The sequence below is a fragment of the Notolepis coatsorum genome (assembly GCF_963971535.1).
Source record: "Notolepis coatsorum genome assembly, chromosome: 10".
In the NCBI taxonomy this organism is placed as follows: domain Eukaryota; kingdom Metazoa; phylum Chordata; class Actinopteri; order Aulopiformes; family Paralepididae; genus Notolepis; species Notolepis coatsorum.
The window spans coordinates 31,839,311-31,858,908 of record NC_140174.1 but is presented as its reverse complement, the minus strand read 5'-3'; the positions used below and the strand labels follow the sequence as shown (position 1 = coordinate 31,858,908).

At 42.8% G+C, this 19,598-nt stretch overlaps 2 protein-coding genes across 3 annotated transcripts in view; one reads left to right on the top strand and one right to left on the bottom strand.

The window, feature by feature from the left end:
- Positions 1 to 4,032, bottom strand: part of mms19 (MMS19 homolog, cytosolic iron-sulfur assembly component) — a 72,735-nt gene extending 68,703 nt beyond the window's left edge. For both annotated transcript variants that reach the window (XM_084323213.1, XM_084323214.1), the window contains exons 1-3: positions 3,933 to 4,032; positions 3,300 to 3,348; positions 1,169 to 1,269 (exon numbers count right to left, since the gene is read on the bottom strand). In XM_084323213.1, coding sequence (XP_084179339.1) covers positions 1,169 to 1,269; positions 3,300 to 3,348; positions 3,933 to 4,023 — 241 coding nt within the window. In that variant the 5' untranslated portion in view covers positions 4,024 to 4,032. The remainder of the gene's footprint in view (positions 1 to 1,168; positions 1,270 to 3,299; positions 3,349 to 3,932) is intronic.
- A 2,962-nt stretch (positions 4,033 to 6,994) lies between these two features.
- The window catches only part of ubtd1b (ubiquitin domain containing 1b), a 62,774-nt gene continuing 50,170 nt past the window's right edge, over positions 6,995 to 19,598 (top strand). Inside the window, exon 1 of the mRNA XM_084322815.1 lies at positions 6,995 to 7,749. Within this exon, the coding sequence (XP_084178941.1) occupies positions 7,662 to 7,749 (88 nt within the window). The 5' untranslated portion in view covers positions 6,995 to 7,661. The remainder of the gene's footprint in view (positions 7,750 to 19,598) is intronic.

The following is a 19,598-nucleotide window of genomic DNA, read 5'->3' as shown; positions in this document are numbered from 1 at the left end:
GTAGTAAGAATAGGAATGAGAATAAGACATTTGTGCAATAATACAAGTAATAAGAATAAGACATAACAGGTATAATGTACATAAAGTTTACAAAAAGCATGGTAAGACATGCTAAGGTCCTGCGATAGTGCAATACAATGTTAGCTACGGATGTACACTACTATACAATCTACAGTTATACTACCGGTATGTGTCCTTATGCTAACTTGCTGTATCCATCTATTTACTACACAAGAACCACTCCTGTTCTTTATTTTTTTTATGACCTTTTCATTGTGTAAAGTGACCGTTGAGTGTGAGCGTGATTACCCTGGTATACTGTAATACCGTCATACCGCCCAAGCCTAGTGTGCAGCATGTGTGTGTGTGTGTTCATGCTAAAGTGACTGTTAGTGTGTGAGCGTATACAGTATGTGTTTTATGTGTGTGCTCATGTGTGCTTGTGTGTGGAGAGTTCAGTGTTCAAGACTCTGATGGCCTGGGGGAAGAAGCTGAGCCGAAGTCTCTCTGTCCTAGTTGCTGGTGTTCGCAGGCGTTTGCCTGACTGCAGCAGCTTGAACAGGCTGTTGTTGGGGTGGTGAGGGTCTTTCATTATTCTGCACTCTGCAGGCTCTGGATTTGCACCTCTTGTTGTATAGAACCTGCAGGGGGGGTAGTGCAATACCCGTAGTACGCTCAGCTGAGCGCACCACTCTTTGTAGGGCCTTCTTGTCCTGTGCCTTGCTGTTTCCATACCAGGCAGTGATGTTTCCAGTCAAGATGCTCTCTACAGCTCCGGAGTAGAAGGACTGGAGTATCTTCCCAGATACTCTGAACTTCCTTAACTGTCTCAGGTGGTAGAGGCGCTGCTTCGCCTTCTTTACGACTGAGTCTATGTGTGTTGTCCATGTCAGGTCTTCTGAGATGTGGACCCCCAGGTACTTGAAGCTGCTAGCTCACCCTGTCCACGGTATCCCCGTTTATCCACAGTGGTGTGTGTGTGTCCTGCTGTGTTCTCCTGAAGTCCACGATCAGCTCCTTGGTTTTACCAATGTTCAGGAGCAGGCTGTTGTCCTGACACCAGCGTTCCAGTGCATCAACCTCCTCCCGGTAGGCCTTCTCTCGTCGAGAGAAGAGCAGAGATGAGAGGAGAAAAACAGAGTGGAGAGGAGAAGTGGACAGGACCTACCTTCTTTCTCAGACAGGTCTCCGTAACACTCCTGTAGGACTTGGGACAGCAGCTGGACTCCTCTGGCTCGAGTCTGGGGCTGGGAGCTGGTTAGATTCAGCCTACACAGGGAGGATAATATGGATAGGATGTTAACGAGCACTTAGGCTACTACTATAATATATTATGTGGCCTTCCTGATCACCGATTTAAGATGGGAAGCTGTGCAATGATTTAATATCATTGTTTATCGTCTTTCAGTGGAATCATAATCGTGATGATGTTACGATATAGTGGTACACAATTTGTCTACATTTATGGTAAACAAGAATGCATTCATGTAAAGTTCTAGAGTTTTGGTTTGATATAGACTACCACAAATACAATACCAAGCAGTTCAATCCAATGAACATTTCACTTAACATTTGCAGATATGGATATATATATATATATATACACATACTGTATATATATAGAGAGAAAAAGTCCTTTATTATTATTGTGATATACTGTAGCCGGTTCTGAGCTCTACAATGTCTTTCAGAGACTTTAGCTCTAAGCTCTAGCAGCACTAAAGAGCAAAGATAGTGACATCGTATGAAACTACCAACCATATCATGCTAGCTTAGCTGGGAAGGGGGCTGAATATTCCTCCAAAGTTACGCTAGATTTTGAGGTGAAGAATTGGCACGGGTCAATTTCAAAAGCGCCCTGTGACCTTTCATCTCAAGATATATTAATAACAATGGGCTCAGTGGAATCACATGAACCTCACCTTTACAACTGTGTCCAATGTATACTAGTCCTGTGTAGTTTAGGGTCACACACATGCAATTATCCGCATGCAGTACAAAGATGTTATTGGGTATGGCTGTAAAGCTGTGAATCCAAAGTCTTCGACTGCATTCATGTGTGAAAAAATTGGGTTATGTAGGTCTCTGAGGTCCACATCATCCAGCCAAACAATGACTTCGACTTCAATCAGTAAAAAGTAAAACAAACTACAATCAATTTGATTTGTCCCTTTGAAGCTTCCATAGTATAAACCATTGTATAATCAAAGCTTCATTCTTCTCTCACAAGAGTTTCAACATGGTGAATAAATGAGAGCTGTGAACGTTCATATGATGTTGTTGTCTGAGAAGAACTGATTCTCAAAATGAATGTTTGATTATTATTTCTATAAGCTATTTCTGATGCAGGCCCATTTTGGAGGGGTTAAAACACAACAACACAGAACCAAAAACAAAGGAGAAAAAAGCATGTACTGTATTTAAGGAACATGCCAACATTATGGAAAATGTGCTTACCGTCTTCTCCAGAGTCAGACAAGAAGATAGATAACAATGTCCTCTCCTTTCCTGTGTTCAGGAGTAGAAGGCTGCAAGCTAGCCTAGCTAGCTATCTGAATAGAAGCGGATACGGACCTATAGCTTAAAACTCCAGGAGAGGTGTTTTTGGCCAGCGGCTAGGCTAGCTGGTCCATATCCACTTCCATTAATTTGTACTAAGCTACAATAGGCTTGTTCTGGAGAAGACTGTAAGCAAATTTCCCATAATGTTGGCCTGTGCCTTTAAGTATAATTTTGAGGTACCGGTATATGTACTTTACTTGAGTAACACAAACATTGTGTTTTATTCTGCAACATTTCAAAAGGGAATTATTGTATTTTGTTTAACCAGTTACTAGGCTTAATATAATCATAGCCAGCATAACTAAACCACATACCACTTTAACATAAATCTCTTAGAGGTCAAGCTTGAATGCTCCCAAGTAATACACAACAGTATTCGTTAAATGACGGATACAAATATTCCAATGCCAGTGAAAGCATTTCTATAAGATCGACAAATAGCATCCAATCAAAATCGTGCATGGAAATTATGTCCTGTCACATCATTATACCAGTGGTTGGTCAAATGAATGGATGTTGTTGATCAAAGCCTTTAAGGCAGCGATTTGTGTGTTTAATGTGTGAATGAATGAATGAAAACTTTATTTAACAGATTGCAGAATGGGTACAATACAGTACAGCTCAATACACACAATTGTTAAGGGGATGCAGACCAGAGAAAGACGTTAGTCTTGTTTACATCAGGGTCCCCCATTTTCAATTCATAGTGATACATAGTGTTTATAGTGATACTTTACCCCAGTGCTTCAACCAACTGCAATATAGTAAAGTGTCCAGCTTTGAGACCTGTAAAGAGAAACACATTGTCTGACTGTAGTTCAAGACAAAACAAAAGCAGCTTCAAAATGCTGCATTGACATGTCATAGGACTTTGACGTGATAAACAACATTTATTAGTTAGTCGGGGCTAACTAGTTAGCTAGTAGGGACACATTCTGGGGAGGGGGCCGGGGTCGTGGTCCAGAGTTCATTGACAGGAGGACCCTTACCCTCTAGGAGTCTAGGGGTGAAACTAAAGCCTTTCAAACACACAAAGACAGCAGGCTAGCTCAGCCAGCTAGCAAGCAGCATTAAGTTATACCAAACATCTACCAGGAGGATCAGAACATATTTCACTGACAGTTGTGCGTAATGCAACATAAATGCATGCAGTCTGCATACCAAGATTGTGGTATATATACAGGGTGTTGATGTCCCTGTGTTCTATAGCAGGCTGTTGAACAGTAAGTAACCCAGGATGTAGTGCTGCTAGTTAGTTAGCTCTGTAGCCTGGATGTCATGCTGGCTGCGCAGCGACATCGTTCTTGTTTACTTCCCACCAAATGTCCCCAGCGAAGGTGTCTGGGGAACCAATGCGAAGCTACTATTACCTGTCGCGGTGTCTTTGGCCTTGCTGTCTTGCAACCCCGAAACAAATTCTTCCACCAGACCCACTAGCAAGGCACTATTATCCGCAGCCATCACGCTGCTTCGGTCGCTCCAAGTGAACGGCGCATGCGTCAAAAGTTTGGGATGAACAGCGAAGCACTCTTCTGGTTCAGACTAGAGATGAATGCCCAGTTGTTTGATTGACACGTTGCATTTTAATGACAAATGCAATCAAATAATGAATTACATACAACGTGTTCACTGACAACCCCCTGGCTAATAATAACAATAATGTTATCGGGTGGAATTCAACTATTGATTGATTGATTGAAAACTTTATTAACAGATTGCAGAATGGGTACAGTACAGTACTCTACAGCTCAATAGTATATACAATTGTTAAGGGGATGCAGACCAGAGAAAGACTTTCGTCTTGTTTACATCAGGGTCCCCCATTTTCAATTCACACACGACATACAGATAGACAGTACTGCTACATCTATACATTTATGACATACCAGATTTGCAAATACAGTACTGTTTGTGATATAAAAAGAGTCCAGAAAAGAGAGTATATACATTTGACATAGAAACTGTACATTGGAGGAGGTTGGGTAGGTGGGGTTGGGTGGGTGGCCGGGGACTGTACATTGGAGGTGGTTGGTGGGTGGGTGGGTGGGGGGGGGGGGGGGCACTGTACAACTGTACAAGCAAAACTGTACATTGGAATATTGACAAAACCATACTTCGTCATTTACTGTACATTGGAGGGGGTTGGGTTGGGACATTTACAGGGGCCAGTTTCGAATTGCAGTCTCCCGTAGGTGTTCTTTGAGAGTGGTTTTGATTCACATTCCTTTGCAGCTTTGGGTAGGGCGTTCCACATTGATGTGGCATAATTGCTAAACGTGTTTAGTCCCTTGTTTGAGCCGAATCTGGGTTTAACATGATTTGTGGAGCTCCCTCTGGTGTTGTGGTCATGGTATTCACTGACCTTTGGGAAGTATTTTGACATGTACATGGGTACCTTGGTCGTGTAGTGTATCTTGTAGACCAGGCCCATTGCAAGTTGCTGTACTCTGTCGTCTACTCTAAGCCATCCTAGGTTGTCAAAGTGGGCAGGGGTGAGGTGGGTTCTATAGGAGTAAGGTCAAGCAGTAGTCTGACCAGTTTGTAATTTTGTTTTTAGCGCCTTTGAGGTGCTTTGGTACCGGTAGGTAATTTCATCTTTCCTTGTGACAATATTGTCACCCACTGTAACTGAGAAGCCGTCGGTCTTGCTGAGTTTGTTATTTGAACCGAAGAGAATGTACTCTGTTTTGCCCATGTGTAATGATAGTTTGTTATCAGCGAGCCATATGCAGATTTCGACTAGTTCCGAGCTGAGGGTTTTTTCAACCTGGTATTTTTCTATAATGGTATAATCGAATAAAAATGCAATACGATAAAAAAAAAAAAAAAACATGTAATATCTATGGTGATAAACGTTTGTCTTTATTTGGCTTTTCTGCGTGTCTTTCTCTGGTCTGCATCCCCTTTAACAATTGTGGGTATATTGAGCCGTACTGTATTGTACCCATTCTGCAATCTACAGTAGATTCACTTTTTAAAAGAATCTTAAATTGTTTTAAAATTGTTTTTAAACACTGTAAAGTAATTTTTTGTTTTTGTTTTACACTGTCATGTAATTTTAGCTATCTTAATTGCTAGTAGTTTCATTATACATTGTGTGTGTACACTGACTTTTAATAATTTTGTTTTTGCAATAATAATTGTTTTTGTATGTTTTTTGTGTGTGTGTGTGGACCCCAGGAAGACTAGCTGGTTGCTATGGCACCAGCTAATGGGGATCCCTAATAAAATAAAATAAAATCTGTTAAGGCGAGACACTGCAGGTGAATAGTCAAATATACGTTTTTTGTTGATTTTGAGATTTTGTTATATTTTGCTTCCTAAACATGTCTTCTATGAAACTAGTGACAATAAAACGTCAATAACACACATTTAGTTGTTTATTTTACATCATTTTGCCTTATTGCATCCATAAATGTGCACATATTTAATGGGAAGTGCCTCATTTGCATATATAAACATACATTTCAGAAAACTTGCAATATATCTTTTCTTAGTTTATATGTACATAACAAATTGGGAAAGTTTCATAGTGATATCTATTCAATTTTTTTTTTGCCTATTAGGGGGTACTACACTGTACTACACTGTTTGTAGCCTGTGTGTAGTTCTGTTCAGTTCAATAACATCATTATTATTATTATTATTATTATTATTATTATTATTATTATTATTATTATTATTATTATTATTATTATTATTCAGTTATCAGGCATGTGTTTAGGTTGTCTATTACTAATGGTTTGATTAGGTATTGTGTTTGTAAATATCTGTTTAAAAAAAAAGTATGGCATTTTACAATACAGAACTTTGAAGGCGTTTTCCCAAAAATGAGTTTTAAGAGTTTTTCCTCATACTCTGAGCCAGAAATCTCCACTTCAGTAGCACTCACATACACCAAACCTTCCAGTTCTATTCATATCTATGTTCTGAAGGTATTTACAGAAGGGTTTGTTGATATCGCATTCATACCCTTTATTCCTAAAAACATGGCGAAATATGGAATTTTACCATAAAAATGGACTGAATGGAGTATTTTCTGATTTATGGAGTGATAAAAAGAGATATCCAAAATGGCTTTATCCAATGTTCAGATTTCTGTCCTGGAATTATATGCAAATTAGTGCATATTTAAGTAGATCATGCCTCATTTGCATATTTAAACATATAATTTCAGAAAACTTGTAATACAAAAAAGTCTTGTCTTAATATAAGTAATCAACTGGGGAAGTTTCATTGTGATATCTATTAGTTAATTTTTTTACCCTATTCACCTGCAGTGTCTCCCCTTAATACAATTTCCAATCAATCAATCAATACGTTCGTCAAGGAGATCGTGACGTCACAGAATTTGACACCTGCCCCGGGCACGCGCAGCCTCGGGCACGCGCAGCGTAACAAGTTGTCTGTAGCTGCTGTGTCTCACCAGCCGCCTTGTATCTACAACACCCAGCAGCAGCTTTAAAACACCGAGGAGACAACGTGGACGCTTCGGAACGACACGCTGACACCGGCGGAACGCGGCTACCACCACTATCGTCGCCCCGTTTCTCGAGAAAGCCGTGTGTTTGGCGACGCTAGTGAGCTTGTGAAGTGAGTGTTTACTAGCGGCTAGCTGGCCCTGTGGTGTCGGTTAGTTAGCTTGTTGTTAGCCAGCCAGGTGCGGAGCAGCCTGGCTCTCTGGTCTGAAGCTACATCGCTGCCGGACGTCAAGATTGCTAGCTATCGGGGCAAGTTGGCTAAAATAGCTTCGTTTCCCAGCGTCTCTTCTATAAAGAACTGTCACGCAACATATTCGTTTTGATTTCGCCTTTTTTCTTGTCTGGGCTAACGAGCTCTCTTTACTGCACGTGACGAGCTCGTTTTGTGGAATGTTGGATCGCGGAAAACAATAACACTAGAACAAACATTTGCTTTAATCTTGATAGCAACTACGTTACTGCCCCCCCCCCCCCCCGCTGCTGTTTATCTAATCAGTCGTGCACCACGGTGGATCTACACCCCGTTCTTCTCGGATCTTAATAGTCGGGCGACTTTTTATTCCGATGGGGCCCCTCCTCAGCTAGTGTCTGAACACACAGCCTGTCAGCCGGGCCGCCATGGGAGGATGTGTCGGGAGAGAACGGGAGGACACGCAGGGACACGGCTCGTCCAGGAGCGGAGGCAGAGCCCACAGGAAACGTGGAGGTAAGAGAGAGAGAGAGATCATAGGTAGTGGTACTGTGAGTGAGTGGGGGAAGAAGAGCACACGACTGGATGATTAATTGAAAATGGGGGACCCTGATGTAAACAAGACGAAAGTCTTTCTCTGGTCTGCATCCCCTTAACAATTGTGTGTATTGAGCTGTACTGTATCCATTCTGCAGTTTGTTAATAAAGTTTTCAATCAATCCAATGGAGCCGAACTTGGAAGACCCCCCCCCCTCCCTCCCCAGGCACACTACCAGCAACTCTACCCCCCCCCCACCGTGTAATGCAGTTTAACGTTACATGCCACTCAAGGACTCACCCTGTCATAGGAATGTAATCTTAAAAACCTTTTCTTTCGTGCATGATTCGTTTTTTTTGGACGTACAGTTTCATTGGAGAGTCCCAGCGTCTTTCTCTCAGTCTCTTACTTCCTGCATTCTTTTTTTTTGGCCCTGTTCACACCCCTTTCTTTGATACAAATCGTATGTATCATTGTATACTAGTGGATTTTTAACGACCGTGCTTGCATGATATGGTTTTGAGGTGTATTTTGATGAACAAGGAAGTGTAGTTAGCAGCCCTGCAGGGCAAAGGCGTCGGTGCAGTGCTTCCTCTTATTAATTAACTACCCAGGCTGTGTTTGACAACAGTAAACGGGACTTGTGTAGAACTTTGCAGCATGCTCTGGTGATGATGGTGGCATGCAGTTCAGGTCATCCTCGTCACAGTAGCATGGAGCAGAGAGGCTCCTCCTGTTCTCGATATGCAGATTATTGTTCCCGGATCATAGTTCTCGTGTGCTCTCATGGTTCAAGTCCATTAGCTACCTGCCTTGCCCAGAGATAACATTATGCTCAAGATAAACACTGGGCCAGCAGCCACATTTAGCTTTTTATCCCTGGCTTTGATCGTGACGGATGGAATTTGGATTGCCGCTGAACCACTTAGCCAGTGTAAATGTTACATTTATACAAGGAGACGAAGTTGAACGCCACCGGCGCCACACAATTGAGAGTTGGCAGAGCTTCGGAATTATTTCATGATTTGTGATGACCAATGCCGATGGTAATGAAATGAGCACAGCCCTTTCTGTTGGTATAACTTAGTCTCCACGACGATGACTGCTCTAAAACTGCTGCCAGCTAAACTAACGCACACATTCACACACCGACGGCGGAGGCGACCATGCAAGGTGCCGACCTGCTCGTCTGGAGCAGTTAGGGCATTAAGTGTATTTGCTCAAGGACACTTGGACACGCTGCCAGGAGGAGCCAGAATCAAACCGGGAACCTTTCAGATTACCAGGCGACCGCTCTACCTCCTGAGCTACTGTACCCCTGGTGTAGGTACAGGCCCCTGGTGTAGGTACAGGTTCAGACCCCTGGTGTAGGGCCCCTGGTGTAGGTACAGTCCCCTGGTGTAGATAGTCCCCTGGTGTAGGTACAGTCCCCTGGTGTAGATACAGTCCCCTGGTGTAGGTACAGGGCACAGGCCCCTGGTGTAGGTACAGGTACAGACCCCTGGTGTACAGTCCCCTGGTGTAGGTAGTAGGTACAGTCCCCTGGTGTAGATACTAGGGTTGCACCGATGTATCGGTCGGGTATCGGTATCGGCCGATAAGTGCCTTGTTGACAGCGATTGCCAATCGGCCGATAAGCTCAAATGTGCCGATGGCAGTAGCCGATAAATTCAGTCGCGTCCTGCACAGCGGCGCCGCCCCCAGTCCCCCCCCACACACATGCAAGCTACTGAATCAAAGTTACTACTAAATATTCAACATTCTCTTTTGAGACTCCGCTTCAGACTCTTATCATTTGGCACTAAAAGCTAAACATTGTCACCGATATGGCTGTCCGCAACATGTCATTAATTGTGTACGCAAGGTGGTCGCTCAGTGACTACGTTAACATGAGCTAGGTTAGCTAGCATGAGCTACCGGGAGATGGAAGACTAACGTTACTGGTGAAAATGTGATTTACGTTGGAATACTCCTTTGCCAACTTGCTGTACTTTGCTTGCAGGTCTGCAGCCATTATTGCTGGATTATGAATAGCCCCAACTTTAGCCAAGGTAACGTTATGGCTAAACCTTTAACGTTAGTTAATGCTAGCTTTCGGTTAGCTGTTCAATGCTATTAATAACACAACCAAGCGAACCCATCACAGCTCCCCGTCAACACCCCTCTCTCGGGAAGATGGCATTTAAGAAAGTATCTGCTGTTAAAATGACAAACATTCGTTTTGTGGCATTAACGTTATATAGTTAGTGTTACACGTTCAATAACATCAGCATATTATTCACCCGAAGATAGCAAGTAAGCAAGGCATTACTCCGTTCATAGCTCAGTTCCATTCCGTTGCTCATTCTGTACCCAACTACCCATTCTGCAATCTGTTAATAAAGTTTTCAACCAGACAAATGTATAGAAAGGCTTTGTTTTATTATAACATTTGTTGCAGTAAAATCATTGTGTCTCGTTTGGTCATCTTGTGGCGCGCTGGTCGGCGGGCAGCTAACGTATTAGCTTGTTGTGGTTCTCGCAAGCAGATCAATGGCGGCATGCCCGGAAGTAGAAAATGAATAAACGCTCGCCGATTGGTGGTAAGAACAGCAGGAGGTGCAGGGAGCGAAATTAACTTTTTGACTCACCGGCCAGTGGCGGGTAGATGGGAAGAATCTACCCGCCAAGCATATTTCTTACCTGCCAAATTTTTTTTGATTAAAAAAATAAATATATATATTTTATATAATTTTTTTTTAAATAAAATATATATTATATAATCATACTTGTAGTTGTATTATCTGCGAGACATCGCCACCACGCAATAAGTCAAAATGCTCGCTATCTGCAAACAGCTCCACTGTCTGTGTGTATACTTGAGTAGCCTCCAGCTCCAGCAAGGATTCTCCGGCGATGCAGCTAGACCCTATACTAATACTCTACATTCAGCATGCAAGGATTCTCCGGCGCTGCAGCTGGACCCTATTGGTATAACGTTACGGTTCTTTGGTCAAATCACATTCATCAAGCCCTCAGCTAGAATACGCATTGAATCAATGTTATAAGACATTGATATCAGGAGCTATCTGTAGCTACTGCTAGCCCGCTAGATAACGTTAAGACAATTTAGTTTACTGGGACATATAGAGCTAACATGAGCTAGCTAACGTGAGCTAGCTAACGTGAGCTAGCTAACGAGGGAACGGAGGTATTATGCACTCGAGTCGACTATTGCTGGAGCATTTGTTGATATCAGTAGCTAGCCAGCTAGATACCGTTAGACAATGCCTCGTCATGTATTAAACTAAAAGTGAATAGTTGACTGGGTCATTGTTTAAACAGTAACGGTTAGGGATGCCCCGATCGATCGGCCACCGATCGTTATCGGCCGATAATCAGTATAAATATGCGATCGGGGAATTCCGATAATTAGTCATATTCGCCGATCGCGGAAACTGATCAAGTGGATATCTCACTCGCTTGTCTCAGACGCACAGGACCTGCAAACTGCTCCTCCTCCCTAGCCCCGCCCGTACCCGTGTAGAGTTTGTAAACACAGAGGAGGCGGACCTCCTCTGCTGAGTCTAGATAGTGCATTCGACCTGAGCTAACGTTAGCTACCTAGCTATCGTTACTGTTTAAACAAAATTACCCAGTCAACTATTCACTTTTAGTAGGCATTGTCTAACGGTATTTAGCCGGCTAGCTACTGATAGCTCCGGATATCCACAAATGCCCCAGAAGTCTAGTGGTCCATGTTGATATCTCCGTTAGCTTGCGTTAGCTGACGTTAGTTCACCGTTCAAAACGAAATGTCCGATTGAACTAAATAGTTGTCTTAACGTCATCTAGCCGGCTAGCAGTAGCTACAGATAGCTCCTGATATCAATGTCTTATCAATGTCTTATAACATCTAGTCGGCCAGCTACCGATAGCTCCTGACATCAACAAACGCTAGTAGAGACGTGTATGCTACCTGTTAGCTCACGTTAGCGCAAGTTAGTTCACCGTTCAAAACGAAATGTCCCATTGAACTAAATAATTCACTGAGGCGTTGTATTAACGTTATATATCCGGCTAGCAGTAGCTACAGATAGCTCCTGATATCAATGTCTTATAACACTGATTCGATGCGTATTCGAGCTGAGGGCTTGCTGAGCACAGTTAAGTAACGTTATGCCAATAGGGTCCAGGTGCAGCGCCGGAGAATCCTGGCCGTAGCTCTGCTCGAGGCTACTCGAGTATAGGTCCAGGTGCAGCTCCGGAGAATCCTGGCCGTAGCTGGAGGCTACTAGAGTACACACAGACAGTGGAGCTTGTTGCGTGGTGGCGATGTCTCGCAGATAATACAAGTACAAGTCTAATTATATAATATATATATTTTATTAAAAAAAAAAAAAAAAAAAAAAACTTTTTATATAAAATAATTTTTAATTTCTTTTTAATCAAAAACGATCGGTATCGGATCGGTATCGGCCTATATGGCTCACGACGATCGGTGATCGGTATCGGTGGCAAAAAATGTAATCGGGGCATCCCTAGTAACGGTAGCTCATGGAGGTCCGATCTAGACTAGAGCAGACTGCCTCTGTGTTGATACGAGCAGAAGCCAATAGTATCCCACTGCAGGGCTGGCCCGGCTGGGCGGATATGACTCGTTGCCACGTTTTTTTTCAAAATAAGAATATCATACGAACCGAATGCTGCTAACTGCCGGAGCCATTGATATTATGACTAGCTGCGCTTGGGGCGGAAATGAGATCCGCACAGATTTTCAAAATAAGAGTATCGTTATGAACTACACGTCTACACGCCACACGGCGGGCAGACCTCTGTGGCAAGCGCCAAAGGTAAAAACTGAGCGCCCCTGGCGGGCGGCGGGCTTAAATTTCGCCCCCTGAGGAGGTGGGTGCTAGCAGTGTGACGTAATTGGTCGAATCGACTGTCAATCAAAATGGTTCTATTGCATTGGTTGAGAGTGCTGGTTGAGAGAATAGTATCCATCTGCAGGCCGCCAGACTAGGGCTGGGCGATATGACCAAAAACGTTATCGCGATAAAATTATTTTCATATAATTCGATATCGATAATTATCGTCGATATAATGTCCGTCAAGTTTAATTAACTTCTTATGCTGCTGCGAATGTCTCAAGTCGAGTTGATGTCGTCATCAGTCCGCGCACGTTAGTAGTTAGCCGACAAGCGGAGTATCTCATGACAATAAATATGACACTAAAATACTCTCTTCCGCCACAATATATTGAAACGAACTGTATACCCCACACTACTATAAACGTGGCCTCAGAATTCAAAACACACACATACTCGGCACGTAAATATATAAAACCGCCGTGCAAGCTAATTAGCCTAGCAAGCCTGTAGTATCTAAGCGGTGTATTCCATGACACAATGTGCTAAATATGACACTAAAATACTCTCTTCCGCCACAATATATTGAAACGACGTCCACTGTATACCCCCACTACTATAAACGTGGCCTCAGAATTCACGCCACACACATACTCGGCACGTAAATATATAAAACATCGCCGTGCAAGCTAATTAGCCTAGCAAGCCTTGTTGTTGAGTGAGTCCTACCTCTTTCCGGGTCTATTTCGCTCTCGGCCATCTCCTTCACTGATTGGTTGTTAGCTGTTGTGCGTAAACACGTCATCACGTAACGTTGGTTGTTGTTAGTGAGTGTGCTGAGCCGAGGCTGAACGGAGCCAAGCTTGGAAAATCGATATATCGAAACTTTGCGACCACGTTTCATGTTTATTTCGAGGAAATAATTTATCGCGATAGTTATCGTTATCGTTTTATCGCCCAGCCCTACGCCAGACGATACTGGGAGAGGGATAGTGCTACATGGCATGGTGGAATTAATACCATAAACATATTTCTTGATGTTTCCTTTTTTTAAGTAAGTAAAGAGGCCCAGTACAAATACAAACATACACATACAAATATACAGTAGTTTCATTAAAAAAAGAAAAAAAATTACAAAAAAAGAAAGAAATTACAAATACTCATTTTTTGCCACAAATATCGGTATCGGCCGATTGTGTTAGTTGAACAATCGGTATCGGTATCGGTAGCCAATTTTCATATCGGTGCCTAGTAGATACAGTGCCCTGGTGTAGATACAGACCCCTGGTGTAGGTAACGTTACAGTCCCCTGGTGTAGGTACAGTCCCCTGGTGTAGGTACAGTACAGTCCCCTGGCCTGGTGTAGGTACAGTCCCCTGGTGTAGATACAGTCCCCTGGTGTACAGTCCCCTGGTGTAGATACAGCTGGCTCTCTCACGCGTTCTCGCTCTCTACATTCAATGATTTAAAGTAGCCAAACGTTACAGTATAAATACTAACTGGGTAGTTGATGAGATTAACATTTAATTTCATTATCTGAAATATTCTAAAATCATTAACTCTGCTATAAGCCATTATCCCTTTGTGTGTGTTTATTATTTTCTCACAGTGTGTATATATTAGGGCTGACCTTCGAAGCTTTTTTTGGCAATCGAAGCTTCGGGGCCGAGCTTCGATTTTAATTCGAAGCTTCGAAAAATAAAGAAATAAAATTAAAAAAAATATTTTTTTTTAATATTTTTTTTTTATTTTTTTTTATCTTATGTTGTGGGACTTGTACAGCACTTTCGTAAACTTTGTTGTTTTTAAATGTGCTCTATAAATAAAGTGGGTTGGATTAATTAATTAAGTAGCCCCTTTCGTGACTGTGACGCATCCAACAAGGTTTCACTCGGCTGTGTGATTTAATTCAAGGTGGATCGCTGTTGTCGTTTGAACAACTTCAGATTTCATGGGAACTACCAATCCCCCAAATCAAGAATGTTTAAGATGAATGAAGTAAGATTTTGATTATTTGAAATATGGCCTGTGTAGACTAAACTATGCACAGAATTATGTCAGTCTACAAGGTCCGGATTCTACATGGTCCGGCAATGTAGACCTTGTAGACTCCACTACAGACCAATTATCAGTGAATGTTCATGCATTTTTAAGAAGGGCAACTTCCACAAAAAAACAAAGAACTCACCAAAACATCTCAGTAGCACCTTATCTAAATGTTATATTTCATATATGGAGATTCATATTTATTTATGTATTGCATGCATTTCTACATTTTATTTCCTAATTTTGTTTATTCATCCCAGTATCTTTCTTTCTTATGTGTGGAATTCTACAAGGCGCGCCCACACACACACACACACACACATTCATTTAGCTGACGCTTTTATCCAAAGCGACTTACAAGTTCTGTACGACAAGACAGCAAGAAGGGTACAACTCTATCAGCTGAGTAACAATGTTCATCAAGTGTTGCGTGTTACAGTGTAGGTTAGTTTATTAGGACAAGTGCATGACAGTAAGGTTAGTCACGGTTAGATTTTTTTTTTTTTTTTTTTTATAAATCATTTCAGATAATGGTTGAAGAAGTGAGTCTTTAGTCGACGGCGAAAGATTGGACGGGATTCGGCTGTCCTAACTGGGATGGGTAGTACACACACACACACACACACACACAAATCGAAGTAAAATAATTTTTTTTTTTTTTTTTTTTAACTTCTATTTTTTTTTAATGTTCGAAGCTTGTGCCATCGAACGAAGCTTCGAAGTATTTAAGACAGCCCTAGTATATATATATTGTATATTATATACATATATGTGTGTGAGTGTTTGGCTAAAGTGGATAGAAAACACAGTACTGTGCAAAAGTCTTAGGCACCCAAGAGTTTTTATATAAATAGTCTTAGATGTAAATAATTTTTTTTATTAGTGTGTCAGTAGACTACTCTTAGTACATTTTCAATAATTTAAAGCATCTTCATGGTTTAATAATGCAAACATATGTGTGTGTGTATATATATATATGTAATGTGTGTATATATGTCAGAGAATCAGCCCCTTGCGTCCTTAGTGTATAGCATATGTATGACATGGTGTATGTTTGTTCATTGATGTGACAGTGTCTGGCAACATACTGTTTGTGTTCTTTTTATTTATTTTTTATTTTCTTTGTTTGTGATTTGTCTTGATGTGTGTTTGTGAAACTATAAAAGCTGAAAATAAAATATTATAAAATAATGCAAACGTATGTTGCAGGGACTTATTATAATCATCATATTGGTGTGACTGTATGCATCAAAGGGTTAAAATCGAGCATTTTAAGTGCTTTAGTGGAAATGTCAAAATATTGCGATATGTATCGTGATATGGCCAAAAAATATCGCGATATCATTTAGAGGCCATATCGCCCAGCCCTACCCTGGTGTAGGTAACGTTACAGTCCCAGGGCTCTACAGTGCGACCATATTGCTCGCATATGCCCCTAACATATGCCCCTAAAAATGTGTGTGTGCGAACCTCAAAAGTCAATTACGCGCACGGTGTGCGAATGCAGATTACAGCTTCAGTCGTACTTTTTATTTCTCCGCTGAGAATCGTTAAACTACAAGTCCCACATTGCACTCAAGCCAACGGTCCAATCACAGTAGAGTGAAGTGACTGGTTTCATGGGAAATAAAGCAAATGACCAATCGGAAGCTCTCATTTTGCTTGTTTACTTCCTGAAACTCCGCCATTGCGATCAGGGCTCTCGTTTTCCGAGACACTAACTTATTATAGTCTCTCTCTTACCAATAGCAATAGATTTTAGAACACCTAGATTTATCGATAGCAATAGTAATATAACGTTAATGCAACAAAACAAATGCCTTTCTTTGTTAATCATAACGTTGATGCAGTAGCGTATGTCGGTGTGTTGGCTGTAACGGACATGACAATAACATAACGTGTACACATTAAAATTGCGATAATCTATTCTAACATTTTCAAATCGATGCAGTTGAATTTCCCCCTTAGGATCGATGCATTGTTACACCCCTACACAAGTCACTGGCCCACTGTGTATCTGTGTGTATAATAACTTGGCTAGCGTTATCAACAGCAGAGATGGGCAATAGGGTCCAGCTGCAGCGCCGGACGGCCGGAGTGCAAGCGGTGTGATGTAATTGGCAGACTCGACTGTCAATCAATGGTCTACCTGACACGCAAACTCATAAACAATGTTTCTGTACTGGAGGTGTACAGTATTTCAATAGGCAACCCTGAAAGGATTATTTTTCTAGAAGAGCAACACAGCCAAAACATAGGCATTGTATGCATAAAAGGGGCAAAAGCTAAAGTTAAGTGACTGAACCTTTTGTAGCAGTAGTTTGATAGTTTATTTGATAGGGACAGCATTGATAGGGACAGCACATGTTAATGAACATCAAGTACAAAATACAAAATGTAAACAAAACATGCAGGGTTGTAGCAAGAGCTAATTTACACACATGCACGCACAGTACAAATATACATTTATTTTTGAAAAAAATAATAAACTCTGTTACTTGAAATATTTTCACTGTGCTCCTAAATATTTTTGGGTGCTCCTAAATTTCTTTGTGTGCTCCTAAATCTTTTCATTTAGGAGCACATGTGCTCCTTGGGAAAAAGGTTAGGGTAGAACCCTGAGTCCCCTGGTGTAGGTACATTCCCCTGGTTTAGGTAATGTTACAGTCCCCTGGTGTAGGTACAGTCCCCTGGTGTAGGTACATTCCCCTGGTGTAGGTAACGTTACAGTCCCCTGGTGTAGGTACATTTACATTTAGTCATTTAGCTGACGCTTTATCCAAAGCGACTTACAAGTTCTGTACGACAAGTCATCAGGAAGGGCACAACTATATCAGCTGAGTAACAATGTTCATCAAAGTGTAGGTTAGTTTATTAGGATAAGTGCATGACGGTAAGGTTAGTTAGGGTTAGATTATTATTATTTAAAAAAAAAAAAATTATTCAGATAATGGTTGAAGAAGTGCGTCTTTAGTCGACGGCGAAAGATTGGACGGGTTTCGGCTGTCCTAACTGGGGTGGGTAGTTCATTCCACCATTGTGGGGCAAGGACTGAGAATAGACGACTTCTCTTTGATGACCCTCCCGGAGCTTGGATAGGAATAGGTCTGAGGCGGCCAGAAGATGCAGAGCGTAGGGGTCTTGAGGGTGTGTAGTTAGAAACCATTGACCGGAGGTAGGCGGGAGCGGTTCCCTTTGCCGCACGGTATGCTAGGTCGAGGGCCTTGAAGCGGATTCGCGCAGCAATGGGGAGCCAGTGCAGGTCCCTAAGAAGTGGGGTGACATGGGCCGACTTTGGTAGGTTTGAGATCAGGCGGGCCGCTGCGTTCTGAATGAGTTGAAGTGGCTTGGTGGCAGTGGCCCGGAGGCCAGCGAGCAGTGCGTTGCAGTAGTCGAGGCGGGAGATGACTGTTGATTGGACGAGGAGTTGGGTGGCTTCTTTGTCACGAAGGGGCGGATCCTTCTGACGTTGCTCAGGAGGAATCTGCAGGTTCTGGTTGTCGCTGCGATGTGAGCAGAGAAGTTCAACTGGTCGTCGAGGACAACACCAAGGTTCTTGGCGGTCGGGGACGCAGTCACCGCTGCATTCTCGACTGTGATGGAAGGGTCGGTCAGGGGGAGGATTTGGCCTGCAGGTGGAGCAATTCTGTTTAGCTTAGGTTCAGTTTGAGGTGGTTGGTCGTCATCCAGGCAGAGATGTCGGACAGACGGGCAGAGATCCGCTCAGAGACGTGGATATCTGAGGGAGGGAAGGAGAGGAAGAGTTGAGTATTGTCGCATTTGTCTGCATAACAATGATGGGAGAAGCCATGAGACGTGATAATGTTACCCAGTGATTTAGTGTAGAGGGAGAAGAGAAGGCCAGGGGTCCTAGAACCGAGCCATGGGGGACACCGTCCGTAATTGGGTGGTACAGACCCAATTACACACTCGCTGTATCTGACAAAATGGGGTCAAATCCAAATCTCTGGGTTATATCCCCCCCCTAGTTGTGGATTTCTTTATGGGATAAGCTTTTACTTAACGAGTCCGTAGACCAGTTTCTTGTGGAAAAGTTCTACCTAGTCCCTGTGTGGATCAGCACAGTGAGCACACGCCCGGGGGCTTGAATTTCGAAAGCATCCATCTGACTCATCCGGATGCCGGTTGTGCGATTTCCAGCCCACCCACCCGTACTCACTAGATGAGAGGTTTCCCAGCAGCAGTGGTTCTCCCCCCCCCCCCCCCCCCCCACCAGGAATTGTCTCCAGTCTCGCTGTGTATTGAAGAGACCGGGAGGAAGATCTTCCAGGTTGAGCCCCAGGCCGGTGGCATAGGAATATCAAGAGAGACGTTCCCCAGCCAGGCCTCCGCGACGACCAGAGCAAGTCACGTCTTGCCCCCCTTCACTATGCCTACCGCAACTGCACCGCCAGGCGACTGCTCAGCTCGGCCCGGCTCCCCCTGGGAGCTCAGCGCTCACCGGCTGACGTGCTCCTCCGCGACCGACGAACAAGTCGAGCAAGAGGTCAAATAGTGTTGAAACCTGTCGTGGTATCTCACTTGTCACTGTATGGATTAATGGTGGTTTAGCACCGGGTTGAATAGAAGGCCCCCATTAATTTCAAGCTTACAAAACAACTCAGTTTATCAGTACACACAATAAATAAGAATAAGCAATAAAACATAAAAAAAAATCAGCTAAGAGGGTTACAAGTCGCCACACGCATGGTCGGAGATCCACTTTTTCTCCCATTTTTCTATATTTTCTCCCATCCCAATTTCGTATCATCCAATTCAACCCTCCCCTGTCACGAACGCTGTTTCTTGCCTCCCACAAGCCGGCTGCAATGTGGACTAAGTCATACATAGCACAAGTCCCCTCCGGTACTTGAGGTAACAGCAGTCGCATCTTTTCACCTGCGCAGCTCGATCTCTCAGTGGCGAGGAGT